The sequence below is a fragment of the Oncorhynchus kisutch genome, linkage group LG27 (assembly GCF_002021735.2).
Source record: "Oncorhynchus kisutch isolate 150728-3 linkage group LG27, Okis_V2, whole genome shotgun sequence".
Classification (NCBI taxonomy): Eukaryota; Metazoa; Chordata; class Actinopteri; order Salmoniformes; family Salmonidae; genus Oncorhynchus; species Oncorhynchus kisutch.
In genome coordinates, this window is record NC_034200.2 from 6,360,648 (window position 1) to 6,384,020 (window position 23,373).

The window sequence follows — 23,373 nt, forward strand, 5'->3', positions numbered from 1 at the left end:
GGCCCCATCCGAGGACACCCCCGGACAGGGCCAAACAGGAAGGATATAACCCCACCCACTTTGCCAAAGCACAGCCCCCACACCACTAGAGGGATATCTTCAACCACCAACTTACCATCCTGAGACAAGGCTGAGTATAGCCCACAAAGATCTCCGCCATGGCACAACCCAAGGGGGGGCGCCAACCCAGACAGGATGACCACATCAGTGAATCAACCCACTCAGGTGTCGCACCCCTTCCAGGGACGGCATGAGAGAGCCCCAGTAAGCCAGTGACTCAGCCCCTGTAATAGGGTTAGAGGCAGAGTATCCCAGTGGAAAGAGGGGAACCGGCCAGGCAGAGACAGCAAGGGCGGTTCGTTGCTCCAGAGCCTTTCCGTTCACCTTCCTACTCCTGGGCCAGACTACACTCAATCATATGACCCACTGAAGAGATGAGTCTTCAGTAAAGACTTAAAGGATGAGACCGAGTTTGCGTCTCTGACATGGGTAGGCAGACCGTTCCATAAAAATGGAGCTCTATAGGAGAAAGCCCTGCCTCCAGCTGTTTGCTTAGAAATTCTAGGGACAATTAGGAGGCCTGCGTCTTGTGACCGTAGTGACCGTGGTCCTGCCGTAGGTATGTACGGCAGGACCAAATCAGAGAGATAGGTAGGAGCAAGCCCATGTAATGCTTTGTAGGTTAGCAGTAAAACCTTGAAATCAGCCCTTGCTTTGACAGGAAGCCAGTGTAGAGAGGCTAGCACAGGAGTAATATGATCACATTTTTTGGTTCTAGTCAGGATTCTAGCAGCCGTATTTAGCACTAACTGAAGTTTATTTAGTGCTTTATCCGGGTAGCCGGAAAGTAGAGCATTGCACTAGTCTAACCTAGAAGTGAAAGCATGGATTAATTTTTATGCATCATTTTTGGACAGAAAGATTCTGATTTTTGCAATGTTACGTAGATGGAAAAAAGCTGTCCTTGAAATGGTCTTGATATGTTCTTCAAAAGAGAGATCAGGGTCCAGAGTAATGCCGAGGTCCTTCACAGTTTTATTTAAGACGACTGTACACCCATTAAGATTAATTGTCAGATTCAACAGAAGATCTCTTTGTTTCTTGGGACCTAGAACAAGCATCTCTGTTTTGTCCGAGTTTAAAAGTAGAACGTTTGCAGCCATCCACTTCCTTATGTCTGAAACTCATGCTTCTAGCAAGGGCAATTTTGGGGCTTCACCATGTTTCATTGAAATGTACAGCTGTGTGTCATCCGCATAGCAGTGAAAGTTAACATTATGTTTTCGAATAACATCCCCAAGAGGTAAAATATATAGTGAAAACAATAGTGGTCCTAAAACGGAACCTTGAGGAACACCGAAATGTATAGTTGATTTGTCAGAGGACAAACCATTCACAGAGACAAACTGATATCTTTCCGACAGATAAGATCTAAACCAGGCCAGAACTTGTCCATGTAGACCAATTTGGATTTCCAATCTCTCCAAAAGAATGTGGTGATCGATGGTATCAAAAGCAGCACTAAGGTCTAGGAGCACGAGGACAGATGCAGAGCCTCGGTCCCGATGCCATTAAAATGTAATTTACCACCTTCACAAGTGCCGTCTCAGTGCTATGATGGGGTCTAAAACCAGACTGATGCATTTCGTATACATTGTTTGTCTTCAGGAAGGCAGTGAGTTGCTGCGCAACAGCCTTTTCTAAAAATGTTGAAAGGAATGGAAGATTCGATATAGGCCGATAGTTTTTTATATTTTCTGGGTCAAGGTTTGGCTTTTTCAAGAGAGGCTTTATTACTGCTACTTTTAGTGAGTTTGGTACACATCCGGTGGATAGAGGGCCGTTTATTATGTTCAACATAGGAGGGCCAAGCACAGGAAGCAGCTCTTTCAGTAGTTTAGTTGGAATAGGGTCCAGTATGCAGCTTGAAGGTTTAGAGGCCATGATTATTTTCATCATTGTGTCAAGAGATATAGTACTAAAACACTTGAGCATCTCTCTTGATCCTAGGTCTTGGCAGAGTTGTGCAGGCTCAGGACAACTGAGCTTTGAAGGAATACGCAGATTTAAAGAGGAGTCCGTAATTTGCTTTCTAATAATCATAATATTTTCCTCAAAGAAGTTCATGAATTTATCACTGCTAAAGTGAAAGTCATCCTCTCTTGGGGAATGCTGCTTTTTAGTTAGCTTTGCGACAGTATCAAAAAGGAATTTCGGATTGTTCTTATTTTCCTCAATTAAGTTAGAAAAATAGGATGATCGAGCAGCAGTAAGGGCTCTTCGGTACTGCACGGTACTGTCTTTCAAAGCTAGTCGGAAGACTTCCAGTTTGGTGTGGCGCCATTTCCGTTCCAATTTTCTGGAAGCTTGCTTCAGAGCTCGGGTATTTTCTGTGTACCAGGGAGCTAGTTTCTTATGATAAATGTTTTTAGTTTTTAGGGGTGCAACTGCATCTAGGGTATTGCGCAAGGTTAAATTGAGTTCCTCAGTTAGGTGGTTAACTGATTTTTGTCCTCTGGCGTCCTTGGGTAGACAGAGGGAATCTGGAAGGACATCAAGGAATCTTTGTGTTGTCTGTGAATTTATAGCACGACTTTTGATGTTCCTTGGTTGGGGTCTGAGCAGATTATTTGTTGCAATTGCAAACGTAATAAAATGGTGGTCCGATAGTCCAGGATTATGAGGAAAAACATTAAGATCCACAACATTTATTCCATGGGACAAAACTAGGTCCGGCATATGACTGTGACAGTGAGTGGGTCCAGAGACATGTTGGACAAAACCCACTGAGTCGTTGATGGCTCCGAAAGCCTTTTGGAGTGGGTCTGTGGACTTTTCCATGTGAATATTAAAGTCACCAAAGATTAGAATATTATCTGCTATGACTACAAGGTCCGATAGGAATTCAGGGAACTCAGTGAGGAACGCTGTATATGGCCCAGGAGGCCTGTAAACAGTAGCTATAAAAAGTGATTGAGTAGGCTGCATAGATTTCATGACTAGAAGCTCAAAAGACGAAAACATCTTTTTTTTTTTTATAAATTGAAATGTACTATCGTAAATGTTAGCAACACCTCCGCCTTTGCGGGATGCACGGGGGATATGGTCACTAGTGTAGCCAGGAGATGAGGCCTCATTTAACACAGTAAATTCATCAGGCTTAAGCCATGTTTCAGTCAGGCCAATCACATCAAGATTATGATCAGTGATTAGTTAATTGACTATAATTGCCTTTGAAGTAAGGGATCTAACATTAAGTAGCCCTATTTTGAGATGTGAGGTATCATGATCTCTTTCAATAATGACAGGAATGGAGGTGGTCTTTATCCTAGTGAGATTGCTAAGGCGAACACCGCCATGTTTAGTTTTGCCCAACCTAGGTCGAGGCACAGACACGGTCTCAATGGTGATAGCTGAGCTGACTACACTGACTGTGCTAGTGGCAGACTCCACTATGCTGGCAGGCTGGCTAACAGACTGCTGCCTGGCCTGCACCCTATTTCATTGTGTGATCCAGGTACATGTCTCTCTCTTTCTCTCTCTTCCAGCTGGTCCTAGGTACTGTGTGATCCGGGTACATGTCTCTCTCTTTCTCTCTCTTCCAGCTGGTCCTAGGTACTGTGTGATCCAGGTACATGTCTCTCTCTTTCTCTCTCTTCCAGCTGGTCCTAGGTACTGTGTGATCCAGGTACATGTCTCTCTCTTTCTCTCTCTTCCAGCTGGTCCTAGGTACTGTGTGATCCAGGTACATGTCTCTCTCTTTCTCTCTCTTCCAGCTGGTCCTAGGTACTGTGTGATCCAGGTACATGTCTCTCTCCTTCAGCTGGTCCTAGGTACTGTGTGATCCAGGTACATGTCTCTCTCTTTCAGCTGGTCCTAGGTACTGTGTGATCCAGGTACATGTCTCTCTCTTTCTCTCTCTTCCAGCTGGTCCTAGGTATTGTGTGATCCAGGTACATGTCTCTCTCTTCCAGCTGGTCCTAGGTACTGTGTGATCCAGGTACATGTCTCTCTCTTCCAGCTGGTCCTAGGTACTGTGTGCGGAAAGTATTCAGAAGCCCTTGACCTTTTCCACATTTTGTTACGTTACAGCCTTATTCTAAAATGTATAAAAAAATCAAATACAAACTCAGCAATCTACACACAATACCCCATAACGACAAAGCGAAAAGAGGCTTTTCAAATTGTTTGCTAATTTATAAAATAAATAAAATACAGAAGTATCTTATTTACATGCATTTTCAGACCCTTTGCTATGAGACTAGAAATTGAGCTCAGGTGCATCCTGTTTCCATTGATGATCCTTGAGATGTTTCTACAACTTGATTGGGTCCACCTGTGGTAAATTCAATTAAATTCGACATGATTTGGAAAGGCACAGACCTGTCTATATAAGGTCCCATAGTTGACACTGCATGCTGACACTGCAAAAACCAAGCCATGATGTCGAAGGAATTGTCCGTAGAGCTCCGAAACAGGATTGTGCAGAGGCACAGATTTGGGGAAGGGTACAAAACATTTCTGCAGCATTGAAGGTCCCCAAGAACACAGTGGCCTCCATCATTCTTAAATGGAAGACGTTTGGACCCACCAAGACTCTTCCTAGAGCCGGCCAAACTGAGGCATCGGGTGACAAAGGCCTTGGTCAGGGAGGTGACCAAGAACCCCATGCTTACTCTGACAGCTCTGGAGTTACTCTGTGGAGATGGGAGAACCTTCCAGAAGGACAACCATCTCTGCAGCACTCCACCAATCAGGCCTTTATGATAGAGTGGAAAGACAGAAGCTACTCCTCAGTAAAAGCCATATGACAGCCCACTTGGAGTTTGCCAAAAGAGCCCCTAAAGACTCTCAGACCAAGAGAAACAAGATTCTCTGGTCTGATGAAAAAAAAGATTGAACTCTTTTTGCCAAGCGTCATGTCTGGAGGAAACCTAGGATGAACAGAGCAAAGTACAGAGAGCAAAGTACAGAGAGATCCTTTATGAAAACCTGCTCCAGAGCACTCAGGACCTCAGACTGGGACAAAGGTTCATCTTGCAACAGGACAACAACCCTAAGCACACAGCCAAGACAACGCAGGACTGGCTTCGGGACAAGTCTCTAATTGTCCTTGAGTGGCTCAGCCAGAGCCCACACAGTCGATGTCCGGGCTCTGGCTGAGCCACTCAAGGACAATCAGAGACTTGTCCCGAAGCCAGTCCTGCGCTGTCTTGGCTGTGTGCTTAGGGTTGTTGTCCTGTTGTCTGGGCTCTAAGCAAGTTAAAGCTTCCAAAGTTGTGGCAAAATGGCTTAAGGACAACAAAGTTAAGGTATTGGAGTGGCGATCACAAAGCCCTGACCTCAATCCTATAGAATATTTGTGGGCAGAACTGAAAAGGCGTGTGCGAGCAAGGAGGCCTACAAACCTGACTCAGTTACACCAGCTCTGTAAGGACGAGTGGGCCAAAATTCACCCAACTTATTGTGGGATGCTTGTGGAAGGCTACCCAAAAACGTTTTACCAAAGTTAAACAATTTAAAGGCAAATACGAAGTGAGTGTATGTAAACTTCTGACCCACTGGGAATGTGATGAAAGAAATAAAAGCTGAAATAAATCATTCTCTCTACTATTATTCTGACATTTCACATTCTTAAAATAAAGTGGTGATCCTAACTGGCCTAAAACAGATAATTTTTACTAGGATTAAATGTTTGGAATTGTGAAAAACTGAGTTACTTGTACTTGTACTTGGCTAAACTTCCGACTTCAACTGTATATGATAGTAACAACTTTGTTGTCTTTCTGATACAATGTAACTCACAGTCAATCTAAAAGGATGGGCTTATTTCATGCAAAGTGAGGGCTGCTCTTGGGGCCATCTGCCTTGGGGCCAATGTGGAACTCATCGGCCCAATTAGGGCAGCCTAAGTGGGGCCAATATTTTAGTTCGCATTGGGCCTACATCGTGCCAATGTGAGCATGTTTGTTGTAAAAAGATGGGCTTATTTCAGGCAAAGTGAGGGCTGCCGTCACCAGATATGGGCTTGCCACACTGGGCCACACTGGGCCACACTGGGCAAATGCCTTGGGGTTCAATGTGGAGCCGATGAGCAAAGGCATGTTCGCCCAATGTGGGAAGCCTATGTGAGGCCAATATTTTAGCCCGCATTGGGCTCACATCATGCCATTGTGGACATGTTTGCTGGGATGTGTCTGACTCTCTCTCTCGCTCAGCCTGGCCCAGGTACCGTGTGCTGCGGGTGATAGACGTGGGCCAGTATAACCTGGAGATCTCTGCAGCAGAGCTGACCGATGACTCCCTGTATGAGTGCCAGGCTACAGAGGCTGCCCTACGCTCCCGGAGAGCTAAACTCACCGTCCTCAGTGAGTATCTATCTGTCTGTCAGGAATGTGTGTGTCCAGTGCAGTGTGGACTGTATATGCAGATTGTGTGTGTGTCCAGTGCAGTGTGGACTGTATAAGCAGATTGTGTGTGTGTCCAGAGCAGTGTGTGACTGTGTGTGTGTTCAGCAGAGTACGTGAGCGGAGCTGGAGCGGAGCTTATCCAATTTGACTGGAGCATAGAGCGATATTGGACAAGTCAGTCTTCTCACCCGCTCCAATTTCGCTCCAGTAGCCCTCACTTCACGAGCTCAGGGCATGCCCGGCCCAGCATGCATTTGTAGTCTACTTTCTTTAGCTACTGTTATGGAGTTTGCTAAATATTTTCCTAAAGAAACTGATGTAAAACACAGGTGCAAAATCAAGATGACTTACAAATATGAGGACCAAGAGCAAGAGAGGGAGTGTGGTGATGTAATGTTTCATAACTAAAGAATCATTGTGGAATCTGAAAAGACACGTATCCCAAAAGCTTGATGGTGTAACCTACTTGTTATGTGCACATGCTAAAAGAAAGGAACGAGGTGGGTGGCTAATTAAGTGTGTCATTGTAGCAAAGTATTTATAAACTAAAAATCTGATCTCTTAAAGTGTTCATTCATTTTTGTTATATTATCCATACAATAGGCCATAATAGATTTTGGCCCAATAGGACAGGCATATTGCAACTTTCAAGCATTCCTTTTGATTGGGTTATTTTACCTAAAAACCATTAGACCTACCTATAGAAAAATAAAAAAAAACAACTCTGCATCTCTGCCCAGCCTGGCAAGAGTGGCCAAAAGGATGTTTAGCTTCCCCCGTGGCTCTGCACGTGTGGAGAGGATATTCTCTGCTGCTGGTTGGCTCTCCAGTCACCATCGCATGAGCCTGAAGCCACAGACTCTGGGCAGGCTGGTGTTTCTAAAAATGAATTCAAAGGCACTGTAGACAAAGCCAAATAAGGCATTTACATTTTCTTTTCATTTGAAGTAAGTCAGAGCCGATATGAGCAATTTATAGACTAGAATGATTTAATACAACAAAATGTTGTTTACATGCTGAGCACTTCATGTCCCTGACTCCCCTACCAGCCTAGTGTGTCACATTCGCAAATGCTAGTTATTTCTTTGTAGGCTATAGCCTTGAAATAATTGAAATAATATAGCCTAAATAATTCATTTTTAACTCCCTGTCTGGCTCCTGACCTATTTACAGTGTTTATATGCTGTTTAATATGACATGTAGCCAACTTGAAATGATGTGCTATTCTTACATTGACCTTTTCATGTTGATTCAAACCATATGGTTTGGTTTCAATACTTCAAAACAACATGGTAGGTCCAGGTAGTCACAACAATAGATGGTTGTTGGTTCAATGGGGATTTGAATGAATGGAGCCAATTTGGAGCAGCAGTTTCTTTTTTCTTTGAGCGCGGAACGGTTTTTAGCGAAGCGGTTGGAAAGGATGTGAATTCACGACTGCTCAACTCCGCTCACATACTCTGGTATAAAGAGTGTGTGTGTCCAGTGCAGTGTGCATATGCAGTGTGTTTGTCTAGTACACTGCATGTGTTGTCCTACAGTCCCTCCCGATGACCCAGTGATCGAGGGCTTTCCAGAGATCCTGCTGAGAGCCAATGTCTCCTATAACCTGAGCTGTGTGTCCCGCGGGGCCAAGCCACTGGGCATCATCGAGTGGAAACGGGACGGGGTGGCTCTGGAGGGAGCCTTCAGCACCACCGTGAGTTACATACAGGCACAGCGGCATGTACACCGATGCATGTTGCCATATTGTATCACTAAATACACCTTTAGTTGGCTCCACCCTGTCCTCCTCTTTCTTTCTTTTTAAATTGTGTTTTTTGTTTCTCTCTCTCTCTCTTGTTCTGACCTTTATTTTCCTTTGTTTTGTCTTTATTTAGTATGGTCAGGGCGTGAGTTGGGGTGGGCAGTCTATGTTTTGCGTTTCTATGTTTAGGTTTCTGTTTCGGCCTAGTTTGGTTCTCAATCAGAGTCAGGTGACATTAGTTGTCTCTGATTGAGAATCATACTTAGGTAGCCTGGGTTTCACTGTTGGGTTGTGGGTGTTTGTTTCCGTGTCTGTGTTTGTCACCACACGGGACTGTTTCGGTTTGGTTTTCGTTCATGGTCACATTTATTGTTTTGTAGTTCTTAGTGTTCAGTTTATGTTTTATAATAAACAATATGGACACTTACCACGCTGCGTTTTGGTCCGATCCCTGCCTTCACTCTCTCTCTCTCTCTCTCTCTCTCTCTCTCTCTCTCTCTCTCTCTCTCTCGATTCAATTTAAGGGCTTTATTGGCATGGGAAACATATGCTAACATTGCCAAAGCAAGTGAAGTAGATAATAAACAAAAGTGACATAAACAATACGAATTTATATTAGACATTACACTAACAAAATTTCCAAAAGAATAAAGACATTTCAAATGTCATATTATGTCCATATACAGTATTGTAATGATGTGCAAATAGTTCAAGTACAAAAGAGAAAATAAATAAACATAGATATGGGTTGTATTTACAATTTTTGAAATGTATTTGTATATTTCACCTTTATTTAACCAGGTAGACCAGTTGAAAACAAGTTCTCATTTACAACTGCGATCTGGCCAAGATAAAGCATAGCAGAGCGACACAAACAACAACACAGAGTTACACATGGAATAAACAAACGTACAGTCAATAACACAATAGAAAAAGTCTATATACAGTGTGTGCAAATGGCGTGTGGAGGTAAGGCAATAAATATACCATAGTAGTGAAGTAATTACAATTTAGCAAATTAACAGTGGAGTGATAGATGTGCAGATGATGATGTGCAAGTAGAAATACTGGTGTGCAAAAGAGCAAAAAAGTTCATAAAAACAATATGGGGATGAAGTAGGTAGATTGGATGGGCTATTTACAAATGGGCTGTATACAGTTGCAGCAATCGTGTAAACTGCTCAGACAGCTGATGCTTAAAGTTAGTGTGGGAGATAAAGGCGGCCTGAAGGAGGTGTTGGCTTTAGGGATGACCAGTGGGATATACCTGCTGGAGCGCGTGCTACGGGTGGATGTTGTTATAGTGACCAGTGAGCTGAGATAAGGCAGGGCTTTACCTAGCAAAGACATATAGATGACCTGGAGCTAGTGGGTCTGGCGACGAATATGTAGTGAGTGCCAGCCGACGAGAGCATACAGGTCGCAGTGGTGGGTGGTATATGGGGCTTTGGTGACATTGGCACTGCGATAGACTTCATACAGTTTGCTGAGTAGAGTGTTGGAGGCAATTTTGTAAATGACATCGCCGAAGTCGAGGATCGGTAGGATAGTCAGTTTTACGAGGGTATGTTTAGCAGCATGAGTGAAGGAGGCTTTGTTGCAAAATAGGAAGCCGATTCTAGATTTGCTTTTGGACTGGAGATGTTTAATATGAGTCTGTTTGTTCTTCAATGGTTGCCCTTTTCTTGTGGCAACAGGTCACACATCTTGCTGCTGTGATTGCACAGCAATATTTCACCCAATAGATATGGGAGTTCATCAAAATTGGATTTGTTTTCGAATTCTTTGTGGGTCTGTGTAATATGTGTCTCTATGGTCACACATTTGGAAGGAGGTTAGGAAGTGCAGCTCAGTTTCCTCCTCATTTTGTGGGCAGTGTGCACATAGCCTGTCTTCTTTTGAGAGCCAGGTCTGCCTACGGTGGCCTTTCTCAATAGCAAGGCAATACTCACTGAATACATATATCTTTCTTTAATTTTTGGTCAGTCACAGTGGTTAGGTATTCTGCCATAGTGTATTCTCCATTTAGGGCCAAATAGCATTCCAGGTTGCTCAGTTTTTTTATAATTCTTTCCAATGTGTCTTTTTGTTTTCTCATGATTTGGTTGGGTCTAATTGTGTTGCTGTCCTGGAGCTCTGTGTGGTCTGTGTGTTGTTTGTGAACAGAGCCCCAGGACCATCAACTACAGGTTCATCTCTCTGTAGGTGATGGCTTTGTTATGGAATCGCTTCCTTTTAGGTGGTTGTAAAATTTAACAGCTATTTTCTGGTGGGTGTCAGCCTAATTAGTGGGTGTCGGCTCTGCATGCATTATTTGTTGTTTTACGTTGTACATGGAGGATGTTATTGCAGAATTCTGCATGCAGAGTCTCAATTTGGTGTTTGTCCCATTTAATGACCGGTGAGCAGACCCCAGACCTCACAACCATATAGGGCAATGGGTTCTATAACTTATTCAAGTATTTTTTTGCCAGATCCTAATTGGTTTGTCGAATTTTATGTTCGTTTGATGTCATAGAAGGCCCTTCTTGCCTTGTCTCAGATCTTTCACAGCTTTGTGGAAGCTACCTGTGGCGCTGATGTTTAGGCCAAGATATGTATAGACACATGCGCCGAATACAGCAGGTGTAGACCTTAAAAGTGACACAATAAAATAACAGTAATGAGGCTATATACAGGGGGTACCGGTACCGAGTCATTGAGCGGGGTACATGTCAGTCGAGGTAAAGTGACTATGCGTGTCAATGCAAATAGTCCGGGTGGCCATTTGATTAATTGCTCAGCAGTCTTAGTTTCTTATGTGCTCTAGGGCAATGGCATCGAGATGGAATTTGTATTTCTGGTCCTGGAATCTGGCCCCTTTTTGGAACACCATTATTTTTGTCTTACTGTGATTTACTGTCAGGGCCCAGATCTGACAGAATCTGTGCAGAAGATTTAGGTGCTTGGTTGGGGACAGAAGCACCAGATCATCAGCAAACAGAAGAGATTTGACGTAAGATTCTAGTAGGGTGAGGCCGGGTGCTGCAGACTGTTCTAGAGCCCCTGCTAATTTGTTGATATATATGTTGAAGAGGGTGGGGCTTAAGATGCATCCAGGTCTCACCCCACAGCCCGGTGGAAAGAAATGTGTGTTTTTTTGCTCATTTTAACCACACACTTGTTGTTTGTGTACATGGATTTTATAATGTTGTATGTGTTTCCCCCAACACCGCTTTCCATCAATTTGTATAGCAAATCCTTATGCCAAATTGAGTCAAAACCTTTGTTGAAATCAACAATCATGAGAATACTTTGCCTTTGTTTTGGTTAGTTTTTTTTGTCAATTAGGGTATACAGGGTGAATACGTGGTCTGTCATAAGGTTATTTGATAAAAAGACAATTTGACATTTGCTCAGTACATTGTTTTACCGAGGAAATGTGCGAGTCTGCTGTTAATGATAATGCAGAGGATGTTCCCAAGGTTGCTGTTGACGCATATCCCATGGTAGATATTGGGGTACAATTTGTCTCCTCTGTTGTTGATTGGGGTGATCAGTCCTTGGTTCCAAATATTGGGGAAGATGCCAGAGCTAAGGATGGTGTTAAAGAGTTTAAGTATAGCCAATTGGAATTTGTGGTCTTTATATTTTATCAATTCATTTAGGATACCATCAATACCACACTCCTTTTTGGGTTGGAGGGTTTGTATTTTGTCCTGTAGTTCATTCCATGTAATTTAGAGAATCCAGTGGGTTCTGGTCATCTTTAACAGTGGATTCTAAAAATTTTATTTATCATGTATATGTTTTTGCTGTTTGTTCTTTGTTATAGAGCCAACCAGATTGGAGAAGCGGTTTATCCATACATCTCTATTTTGGATAAATTAACTCTTCGTGTTGTTGTTTGTTTTGTGTGTTACAATTTTCCCAGAAGTGGTTAGATTCTATTGATTCTTCAGTTATATTGAGCTGATTTTTGATGTGCTATTCCTTCTTTTTCTGTATTGTATTTCTGTATTGTTTCAGTTATTCACCATAGTGAAGGTGTAGACTCAGGTTCTCTGGGTGTCTATGTTTTTGATTGGATAGGTTTCTCAATTTCTTTCTTTGTTTTTTTTCATTCTTCATCAAACCATTTGTCATTGTTTTTCATTTTCTTAAGTTGTCTGCTTGACATGTTTTCATTTGATAGGGAAGCTGAAAGGTCAAATATACTGTTTTATTGTCTAAAAGGGATTGAATTTGTTGTTGCCTAATTGTATTTTGGTAGGTTTCTACACTACTTTCCTTCTATCTATAGCATTTCTTAGTATTGTGCAGTTCCTTTGGCTTTGATGCCTTATGAGTATTGCTCTGTTCAGGTGGACAGTGATTTTGCTATGATCTGATAGGGGTGTTCGTGGGCTGACTGTGAACGCTCTGAGACACTCTGAGTAGTTTTATTTTATACATTATTATTTAACCTTTATTTAACTAGGCAAGACAGTTAAGAACAAATTGTTACTTACAATGATGGCCCTACCCCGGCCAATTGTGTGCCGCCCTATGGGACTCCCAATCACGGACGGTTGTGATGCAGCCTGGAATCAAACCAGGGTCTGTAGTGACGCCTCTAGCACTGAGATGGAGTGCCTTAGAATACTGAGCCACTCGGGGTTGAGATCAGTGATAAAGTAATCTACAGTACTACTGCCAAGGGATGAGCTGTAGGTGTACCTACCATAGGAGTCTCCTCGAAGCCTACCAATTACTATGTACAGACACAGCGTATGACAGAGATGCAGGAGTTGTGACCCATTCTGTAGTTTTTTTGTCATAGTTGTTTCTAGGGGGACATATTTGGGAGGGTATACTGTCACCTACGTGTTTGTCCCCCTGTGTGCTGAGAGTATCAGGTTCTTGTTCAGTTCTGGCATGTAGGTCACCAGACTAGTACATGTCCCTTTGCCTGGAAATGATTGATCTCCTCCTCTAGGATGGAAGCTGTCATCGTTAAAATATGTGGATTCTATTGGGAGGATATAGGTAGCGCACATGAGGACATTTTTCTGTGTTGAGATATTTTCCTTATTCATTTCTAGCCAAATGTAAAATGTTCATGTTTTGACTCTCTCTCACTCTTTCTCTCTCTACCTCATCGACCACGCCCCCCTGTCCCTCCTCTCTCTCTCTCCCCTCCTCGAAACCCCCACCCCAGGAGGTTCTCCCAGACAGAAAGAGGGTGACGACAAGGAGCTTCCTGCCCATCATCCCAGAGGACAAAGACACGGGACACAACTTCACCTGTGTGGCCAGCAACAAGGCTGTCCCAATGGGAAAACGCACCACCGTCACCCTCAACGTGCACCGTAAGTGTGTTTGTATGTGTGTATGTCTGTGTGTATGTGTGAATGTGTTTCAAGAAAATGTAATCTTTCTCTCTTTCTCCAACTCCCTCCTTCCCGCTCCCCCTCCCTCTCTTCATCTTGTAGACCCCCCCAAGGTGAACCTATCCATGGAGCCTCGGTCTGTCCTGGAGGGAGAGAGAGTCATCTTCACCTGCCAGGCCACCGCCAACCCTCCCATCATGGGTATCCGGTCAGTAGTAGTCTGATGTGTGTGTGTGGCCACTTCCACCCCTACCGCCAAATATTGCGCTGTACAACCTCAGAGCAGCGCGAAACGGTGCTGAAATAGTTGACAACACGCGGATAGGCTATTGCTTCAAATCCTATTATAACAATTGTATGACTTTGGGACTTTCAGTAAGCTACAATTAGTTGCCTTCATTAGCCTACTTTATTCCAAGATTTAGGTCATGGTAACCATTCAGATCACATTCACTTCTTATGGCTGCAGGGGCAGTATTGAGTAGCTTGGATGAAAGGTGCCCAGAGTCAACGGCCTGCTTCTTAGTCCCAGTTGCTGATATATGCATATTATTATTAATAGTGGATAGAAAACAATCTGAAGTTTCTAAAACTGTTTGAATGAGTATGACAGAACTCTTATGGCAGGCAAAAACCTGAGAAAAAGTCCAAACAGGAAGTGGAAAATCTGAGCTTGGTCGATTTTCAACCCAGCCCCTATTGAATACACAGTGTGATATGGATGAAGTTGCACTTCCTAGGGCTTCCACTAGATGTCAACTGTCTTTCGAAACTTGAATGAGGCTTCTACTGTGTTGTGGAGCCGGATGGGAGCTCTTTGAGTCAGTGGTCTGGCAGAGAGCCAGGTCCTGGTCACGCGCATTTCACATGTTAGCGACCTGCGTTCCATGGCTATAGACATAGGAATTCTCCGGTTGGAACTTTATTGAAGATTTATGATAACAACATCCCAAAGATTGATTCTATACTTAGTTTAATAAGTTTCTTCGACCTGTTATATAACTATTTGAAGTTTTCGTCCGACGTTCGGATGGACCTGCACAAGCGTTTGGATTTGTGTACTAAACGCGCTAACAAAAGTAGCTACTTGGACATAAATAATGGACATTATCGAACAAATCAAGCATTTATTGTGGAACTAGGATTCCTGGGAGTGCATTCTAATGAAGAGTGTCAAAGGTAAGGGAATATTTATAATGTGGTTTCTGATTTCTGTTGACTCCAACATGGCGGATAATTTTATTTATTTTCTGAGTGCCATCTCAGATTATTGCATGGTATGCTTTTTCCGTAAAGTTTTTTTGAAATCTGACACAGCGGTTGCATTAAGTAGAGGTATATCTATATTTCCATGTCTAACAATTGTATTTATCAACATTTATAATGAGTATTTCTGTAAAATGATGTGGCTCTCTGCAATATCAAAATGTTTTTGGAACTAGTGAACGTAACGCGCCAATGTATACTGAGATTTTTAATATAAATATGAACTTTATCAAACAAAACATACATGTATTGTGTAACATGAAGTCCTATGAGTGTCATCTGATGAAGATCATCAAAGGCTAGTGATAAAAAATATATATATTTGTGCTTTTTGTGACTCCTCTCTTTGGCTGGAAAAATGGCTGAATTTGTCTGTGAGTTGGTGGTGACCTAACATAATCATTTGTGGTGCTTTTTCTGTAAAGCCTATTTGAAATCGAACACTGTGGTGGGATTAACAACAAGATTACCTTTAAAACGGTATAAGATACATGTATGTTTGAGGAATTTTAATTCTGAGATTTCTGTTGTTTCGAATTTGGCGCTCTGCACTTTCACTGGCTGTTGTCATATCATCCCGTTAACGGGATTGCAGACCTAAGAAGTTTTTAACCATCCCTTTGTTACACGCATAGACATGTTAGATGCATGTGTGACATAACTCCACCAGTCCTATTTATGATATCATTTAAACATTTAATCAAACAATTAGTATATTTGAGTTTAACCACAATATTTGTTGTATTATTTGTTCTGTCTTTTCTGGTGGATTAACCTGAATTTGCAACCAACTATATTTTCGAGATGATTTCGTTTTCAAATAACCGAAAGTGAGCGGTTGTAATCTGAATAAAGGGGAAAAGGCCATTTTTGAACATGGGGTAAGACATTCTTATTAATTTGCTAGAGAACCAGTTTGGATTTAAGTATAACTTTTGTATGACTGACGCCTTTAGTGAGAGGTCTAATGCTTTAATATTTAATAATTTCTGTCCCCCGAATTCATATTCATTATATAAATAGGCCCATGTGCACCTTGATGTTTGAGACGGAGGCGGGAAGACCCGGTTCACCAGAAACCCCTGATCCCCTTCGGACGCGGCTGTGCCTAACTTTGAAAGGGGGGATGGAACTGGTCGGGCGCAACCCATGCGACATGGAGGTGCGGGGAACCGAGCGAGAGCCGAAGCCAACCTCCCGGCCCATAACCCTGCTCCGAGGGAAGGGAGAAGCGGAGGGCGTGGGCCCCCTACCCTACCCAGTCCTCAGAGAGATAGATACTCCCACCGTGCTTCATTGGTCTGTTTCGCTTGATGGCCCTCCGATCTGCACTTATTAGATGGCCCTCCGACCAGCAACCGTTTTCTACGGTTATATATATGTATTCCCTTTCTTGTAGTGTGTCTTATTGCCCGTTTTACTATCGTCCTGGGCTTATAGGTCGAGTCAATCCTTCATCAGATGAACCGCAACATGTCGGCTAAAGAGATTTAATTCATGAATGCTTTTGAAAGTTTTTAATATTGTGATAGTGAAGAGCAAAATTCCTCTCAAGAGAATTAACAGTCCAGACCTGAATCCAATCAAGAATCTGTGGAAAGAACTGAAAAATGCTGTTCACAAATGCTCTCCATCCAACCTCACTGAGCTCGAGCTGTTTTGCAAGGAGGAATGGGAAAAAATGTCAGTCTCTCGATGTGCAAAACTGATAGAGGCATACCCCAAGCGACTTACAGCTGTAATCGCAGCAAAAGGTGGCGCTACAAAGTATTAACTTAAGGGGGCTGAATAATTTTGCACGCCCAATTTTTCAGTTTTTGATTTGTTAAAAAAGTTTGAAATATCCAATAAATGTCGTTCCACTTCATGATTGTGTCCCACTTGTTGTTGATTCTTCACAAAAAAATACAGTTTTTTATCTTTATGTTTGAAGCCTGAAATGTGGCAAAAGGTCGCAAAGTTCAAGGGGGCCGAATACTTTCGCAAGGCACTGTATATATACAATATATATATCTTTATACCTTTATTTATGTATACCTTTATTTAACTAGGCAAGTCAGTTAAGAACAAATTCTAATTTACAATGATGGCCTACGCCGGCATCCTAGTAAAAATTCTCTGTTTTAGGCCAGTTAGGATCACCACTTTATTTTAAGAATGTGAAATGTCAGAATAATAGTAGAGAGCTTTTATTTCTTTCATCACATTCCCAGTGGGTCAGAAGTTTACATACACTCAATTAGTATTTGGTAGCATTGCCTTTAAATTGTTTAACTTGGGTCAAAAGCTTCGGGTAGCCTTCCACAACCTTTCCACAATACGTGGGGTGAATTTTGGCCCATTCTTCCAGACAGAGCTGGTGTAACTGAGTTCGGTTTGTAGGCCTCCTTGCTCGCACACGCTTTTCCAGTTCTGCCCAAAAATGTTAAATGCGATTGAGGTCAGGGCTTTGTGATGGCCACTCCAATACCTTGACTTTGTTGTCCTTAAGCTATTTTGCCACAACTATATTGTCCATTTGAGGTATTTGTCCATTTGGAAGACCCATTTGTGACCAAACTGATGTCTGGAGTGTTGCTTCAATACATCAACATAATTTTCCTACCTCATGAAGCCATCTATTTTGTGAAGTGCACCAGTCCCTCCTGCAGCAAAGCACCCCCACAACATGATGCTGCCACCCCAGTGCTTCACAGTTGGGATGGTGTTCTTCGGCTTGCAAGCCTCCCCCTTTTTCCTCCAAACATAACGATGCTCATGATGGCCAAACAGTTCTGTTTTTGTTTCATCAGACCAGAGGAATTTTATCCAAAAAGTACAATCTTTGTCCCCATGTGCAGTTTCAAACCGTAGTCTGGCTTTTTTTATGGCGGTTTTGGAGCAGTGGCTTCTTCCTTGCCGATCGGCCTTTCAGGTTATGTCGATATAGGACTCGTTTTACTGTGGAAATAGATACTTTTGTGCCTGTTTCCTCCAGCATCTTCACAAGGTCCTTTGCTGTTCTGGGATTGATTTGCACTTTTCACACCAATGTACGTTCATCTCTAGGAAACAGAAGGCGTCTCCTTCCTGAGCGGTATGACGGCTGCGTGGTCCCATAGTGTATATACTTGCATACTATTGTTTATACAGATGAATATGGTACCTTCAGAAATTTGGAAATTGCTCTCAAGGATCAACCAGACTTGTGGAGGTCTCGAATTTGTGAAGGTAGGCCTTGAAATACATCCACAGGTACACCTCCAATTGACTCAAATGATGTCAATTAGAATATCAGAAGCTTCTAAAGCCATGACATCATTTCTGGAATTTTCCAAGCTGTTTAAAGGCACAGTCAACTTAGTGTATGTAAACTTCTGACCTACTGTAATTGTGATACAGTGAATTATAAGTTAAATAATTTGTCTTTAAGCTATTGTTGGAAAAATTACTTGTGTCATACACAAAGTAGATGTCCTAACCAACTTGCTAAAACTATAGTTTGTTGACAAGAAATTTGTGGAGTGGTTGAAAAACGAGTTTTAATGACTCCAACATAACCTGTATGTAAACTTCCGACTTCAACTATATATATATATTTTTCCAGCCCTTTGTCCACTGATCTCCATGGATGGTTGTTGGCATGGTTCTATGCTCTGAAAAAACACATTTGTGTTTTTAGTACACAATTTTCGATTTTATTACAACAGTATGCCTACACATTGATAGGCTATATACATTTTTGAAAAGAAAATGCACTGAAACCTCTCAGCTCGGACTCATTTTCAAGTCCTCTGGTGGTTACAGTCCTAACCCTGGAACGGGTAGCACCATAGAAAGAAGCTGGCTTGATGAAAACTGGACCAAAACACACTGCTGCCCGGGTTTGCATTGCAAATGAGGGCATAAACTGGGTCAAGACACCAGCAGAGTAAGTAGACCTTTATGTAGTAAAACAAAGGTTAATTCAAAATAAATAAATGAAATACCTACAACACAGACGGTAGGCCTACAGTATATCTAAAAATATTATTGTAGGTCTGCCGACTTTAAACCCAATCAAACTTGGTTGGCTTCAACTGAAAACATTCATACGTAACTCTGCCAATCCTACAGTACAAGCAAAGATGAACTGGTGAAGGCCATCAAGACGTTTTGGCTTGAGACATTGACGATACAATTCTCCCCCTACCCTCCTTGGCAAGAGTCTATTGTTCTGCTAATTGCCCATAATGGGTAGTGTCATGAGAATTATGTTCTCGATGTTCATAAACCAATTCAATTAAACTACTCAGTCTGCTAATCAGGATTTGTAAGATACTGATTGAAATGAAACAGACGGAAGCCCAGATAAAACAGTCAATAAGGTTTATTCACGAGAGCGCTGGTCTGTTGTACAAAACCATTCATTTTATACTGGCTTCTTACGCACATACTTTCACACACAAACATTAGGTATCCTATGCACACACTGTCCTGCTACCCAGCCCACAAAGATTAGGGTAGTCCGTGAGAATCACTCCCCGTCCTCCCTCAAGATAGGGAGACCCTGGGAAGTACTCTCAGTGGCCTCCAGCCAAGGTCGGCACCGAATTTTGCTCAGACAGTAAGTTTATCTCAAAGTATTGAGATAAACTTTTGTTATTGACCAAACACTTATTTTCCACCATAATTGACAAATAAATTCATTCAAAATCCTACAATGTGATTTTCTGGATTTTTTTTTCATTTTGTCTGTCATAGTTGAAGTGTATCTATGATGAAAATTACAGGCCTCTCTCATCTTTTTAAGTGGGAGAACTTGCACAATTGGTGGCTGACTAAATACTTTTTTGCCCCACTGTATATGGTTTCAGGGTGGAGTATTCTAATCATTAATTTAAACCTATAAATTCCATCAACAGGTAGATGGATGGCTACTTTTGTATTCAAATGTATTGAATGAATGTATTAATTACAGTCATTTACCATATTTTGGAGATGATTTTGTTTTCAAATAACTGAAAGTGAGCGGTTGTAATCTGAATAAATGGAAAAGGCCATTCTTAAACATTGGGGGAGACAATCAGCCCTTTTAATTTTGTCTGGCTTGCCATTCCAAATAAAATTGAATATTTGTTGCTCATATAATTTAAACAGGTCGCTCTCCGCCTGACTCTCCACTTATTTTAGTTAAACTCTCTTCACAGACCGTGATTATTTGAGACCAAACTAATTGTAGAGTTGAGTTCCTCTGTCCAGTGTCTGTGTTCTTTTGCCCATCTTAAACGTGTCTTTTTATTGGTCAGTCTGAGATAGGGCTTTTTCTTTGCAAATCTGCCTAGTAGGCCGGAGTCGCCTCTTCACTGTTGACATTGAGACTGGTGTTTTGCGGGTACTATTTAATGAAGCTGCCAGTTGAGGACTTGTGAGGCGTCTGTTTCCTCAAACTGGACACTCTAATGTACATGTCCTCTTGCTCAGTTGTGCACCAGGGCCTCCCACTCCTCTTTCTATTCTGGTTAGGGCCAGTTTGCGCTGTTCTGTGAAGGGAGTAGTACTCAGCATTGTATGAGATCTTCAGTTTCTTGGCAATTTCTCGCATGGAATAGCCATCACTTCTCAGAACAAGAATAGACTGACGAGTTTCAGAAGAAAGTTATTTGTTTCTGGCCTTTTTGAGCCTGTAATCGAACCCACAAATGCTGATGCAAAAACATGCTTTACATTGAAAGTCAATATATATAAAAAATATTTAAATAAATAAAAAGAGTTCTTAACAGGGCGTGTTTTTTTTTACCAACCAGAACCAGACAAATAGCATGCCAAACTATCCCTCTCAGCACTGCCTGGACTGCGCAAAATTGCAAATGCTTTTCGTTTGAGTTATATTAGGTTTTATTTTACTCAACTAGTCTTAAGAAGGCCAGTTTTATTGCTTCTTTAATCAGGACAACAGTTTTCAGCTTTGCTAACATAATTGCAAAAGGATTTTCTAATGATCAAGTAGTCTTTTTAAAATGATAAATTAGCTAACACAATGTGCCATTGGAACACAGAAGGTATGGTTGCAGTTAATGGGCATCTGTACACCTATGTAGATATTCCATTAAAAAATCTGCAGTTACCAGCTACAATAGTCATTTGCAACATGAACAATGCCTACACTGTATTTCTGATAAATTTGATGTTATTTTAATTGACAATTCTTTTTGCTTTTAATTCAAAAACAAGGACATTTCTAAGTGACCCCAAACTTTTGAACGCTTGGTGTGTTATGTCGGGAAAAAGTCAGTTATAAATTCTTCTGTCCTAGTTAAAAACAAGTTATGATCCAGTAGGCTTTGATTAAATTTCCAATGTCCTCACCCACGTGGAATTTATGTAAGAGTAATATATATGCTAATTATGTGATGGTTCGACCGAGAGAAAGACATAAGTAAGTAATCAAGACGACTAGATTAATTAAACCTTCACCATGTATATCTCACTAGGTCAGGGTATTTAAGCCTCCATATATCCACTAATATATCCATGACATTCATAATTTCCTTAAGTGCATGAGGGTGATTCGTTTGTAGTGTGTTTTCCTTTACGGTCTAGAGAGGTATTTAAATGGTATTATAATCTCCCACCATAATAATACAGTTTTGTGTTGCTTGTAGGGTTGCTAAATTATTATATATATTTTCAAAGGAGCGTGGATCATCATTATTTGGACCGTATAGGTTAATAAGTCATATCTGTTTATTTTAAAAAAATGTTTATTTCACCTTTATTTAACCAGGCAGGCTAGTTGAGAACAAGTTCTCATTTGCAACTGCGACCTGGCCAAGATAAAGCATAGCAGTGTGAACAGACAACACAGAGTTACACATGGAGTAAACAATTAACAAGTCAATAACACAGTAGAAAAAAAAGGTGGAGTCTATATACAATGTGTGCAAAAGGCATGAGGAGGTAGGCGAATAATTACAATTTTGCAGATTAACACTGGAGTGATAAATGATCAGATGGTCATGTACAGGTAGAGATATTGGTGTGCAAAAGAGCAGAAAAGTAAATAAATAAAAACAGTATGGGGATGAGGTAGGTGAAAATGGGTGGGCTATTTACCAATAGACTATGTACAGCTGCAGCGATCGGTTAGCTGCCCAGATAGCTGATGTTTGAAGTTGGTGAGGGAGATAAAAGTCTCCAACTTCAGCGATTTTTGCAATTCGTTCCAGTCACAGGCAGCAGAGTACTGGAACGAAAGGCGGCCAAATGAGGTGTTGGCTTTAGGGATGATCAGTGAGATACACCTGCTGGAGCGCGTGCTACGGATGGGTGTTGCCATCGTGACCAGTGAACTGAGATAAGGCGGAGCTTTACCTAGCATGGACTTGTAGATGACCTGGAGCCAGTGGGTCTGGCGACGAATATGTAGCGAGGGCCAGCCGACTAGAGAATACAAGTCGCAGTGGTGGGTGGTATAATGATGGTTTATGATCCAATAACATAATTTAAAATCATCCATCTAGCTTGAGGATCTGCTTGGACAATTTGCACATTTGGATCAAATTTACTGTTAATTGATATCATCACACCTTTTGAATTTCTTTGCCCATGGGAGAAATATGTTTCACCCCCCAGTCCTTTTTCCACAAAACTTGTTGAATGAGTTTCCTGTAAACAATAGATTTTATATTCCTTCTCTTTTAGCCAGGTAAATACTGATAGTATTTTCTTATTATCTGCTAAGCCATTACAATTATAACTAGATATACTTATTTCACCAATTACAATCATGCGACAAGTTTAATTTCTATTTATCATAATATATGTTTGTAAACGTACCATTATAAAGTAACATGATGATTGAGTGTCTATATGGCTGTACCATGATATTTGCATTGCTACCTCAAATTGGTCCCCAATATTCTACCCTCTAAAACCCCTCCTCATCCCGAGTTGGGTTGTCATCCCGATGACCGGCAGATCAACCCCAACCCCCCGGATCCCATGGCTCCCGAGAGACCAGGAGACCTTCAAAAAGAGCACACAGGGCCACCCACAGAACAGAAGCAGATCAACCGCCAAAAGCATTTCCAACAACCTCACCTTGATTTGTATTTTAATATAAATATTCAAAAATATATACTTAAAAAATCCTGTTTATCTACATTTCCATAATTAGCCATTAATATTTGTAGTAATGTAGGCAGTTTATTCAAAGGATTGTTATTACCAATATTGCCATTACAAAAATTTAATTTTGGCAAGCAATTATTGATTTAGGAAACAATTATTGTGATTCATCCTATATTGTCACTAACATCTTTCACTCCCTCGCCACAGTTGTGGGATACACACACACACACACACACACACACACACACACACACACACACACACACACACACACACACACACACACACACACACACACACACACACACACACACACACACACACACACACACACACACACAAATACTCATACACTCATGTTGCTTTGCAGGACCAACCCTGCCAGAGAGGCTCAGAATCTTGAGGAGGCGGTGTTGCTTTGTAGGACCAACCCTGCTAGGTAGGCTCAGAATCTTGAGGGGGCGGTGTTGCTTTATAGGACCAACCCTGCCAGACAGGCTCAGAATCT

The 23,373-nt window shown here is 41.7% G+C and overlaps 1 protein-coding gene across 1 annotated transcript in view; it reads left to right on the top strand.

Annotated features, from left to right (window-relative positions):
* Positions 1 to 23,373, top strand: part of LOC109872342 (kin of IRRE-like protein 1) — a 47,924-nt gene that overhangs the window by 5,742 nt on the left and 18,809 nt on the right. Inside the window, exons 3-6 of the mRNA XM_031806389.1 lie at positions 6,219 to 6,368; positions 7,952 to 8,109; positions 13,337 to 13,487; positions 13,611 to 13,716. Coding sequence (XP_031662249.1) covers positions 6,219 to 6,368; positions 7,952 to 8,109; positions 13,337 to 13,487; positions 13,611 to 13,716 — 565 coding nt within the window. The remainder of the gene's footprint in view (positions 1 to 6,218; positions 6,369 to 7,951; positions 8,110 to 13,336; positions 13,488 to 13,610; positions 13,717 to 23,373) is intronic.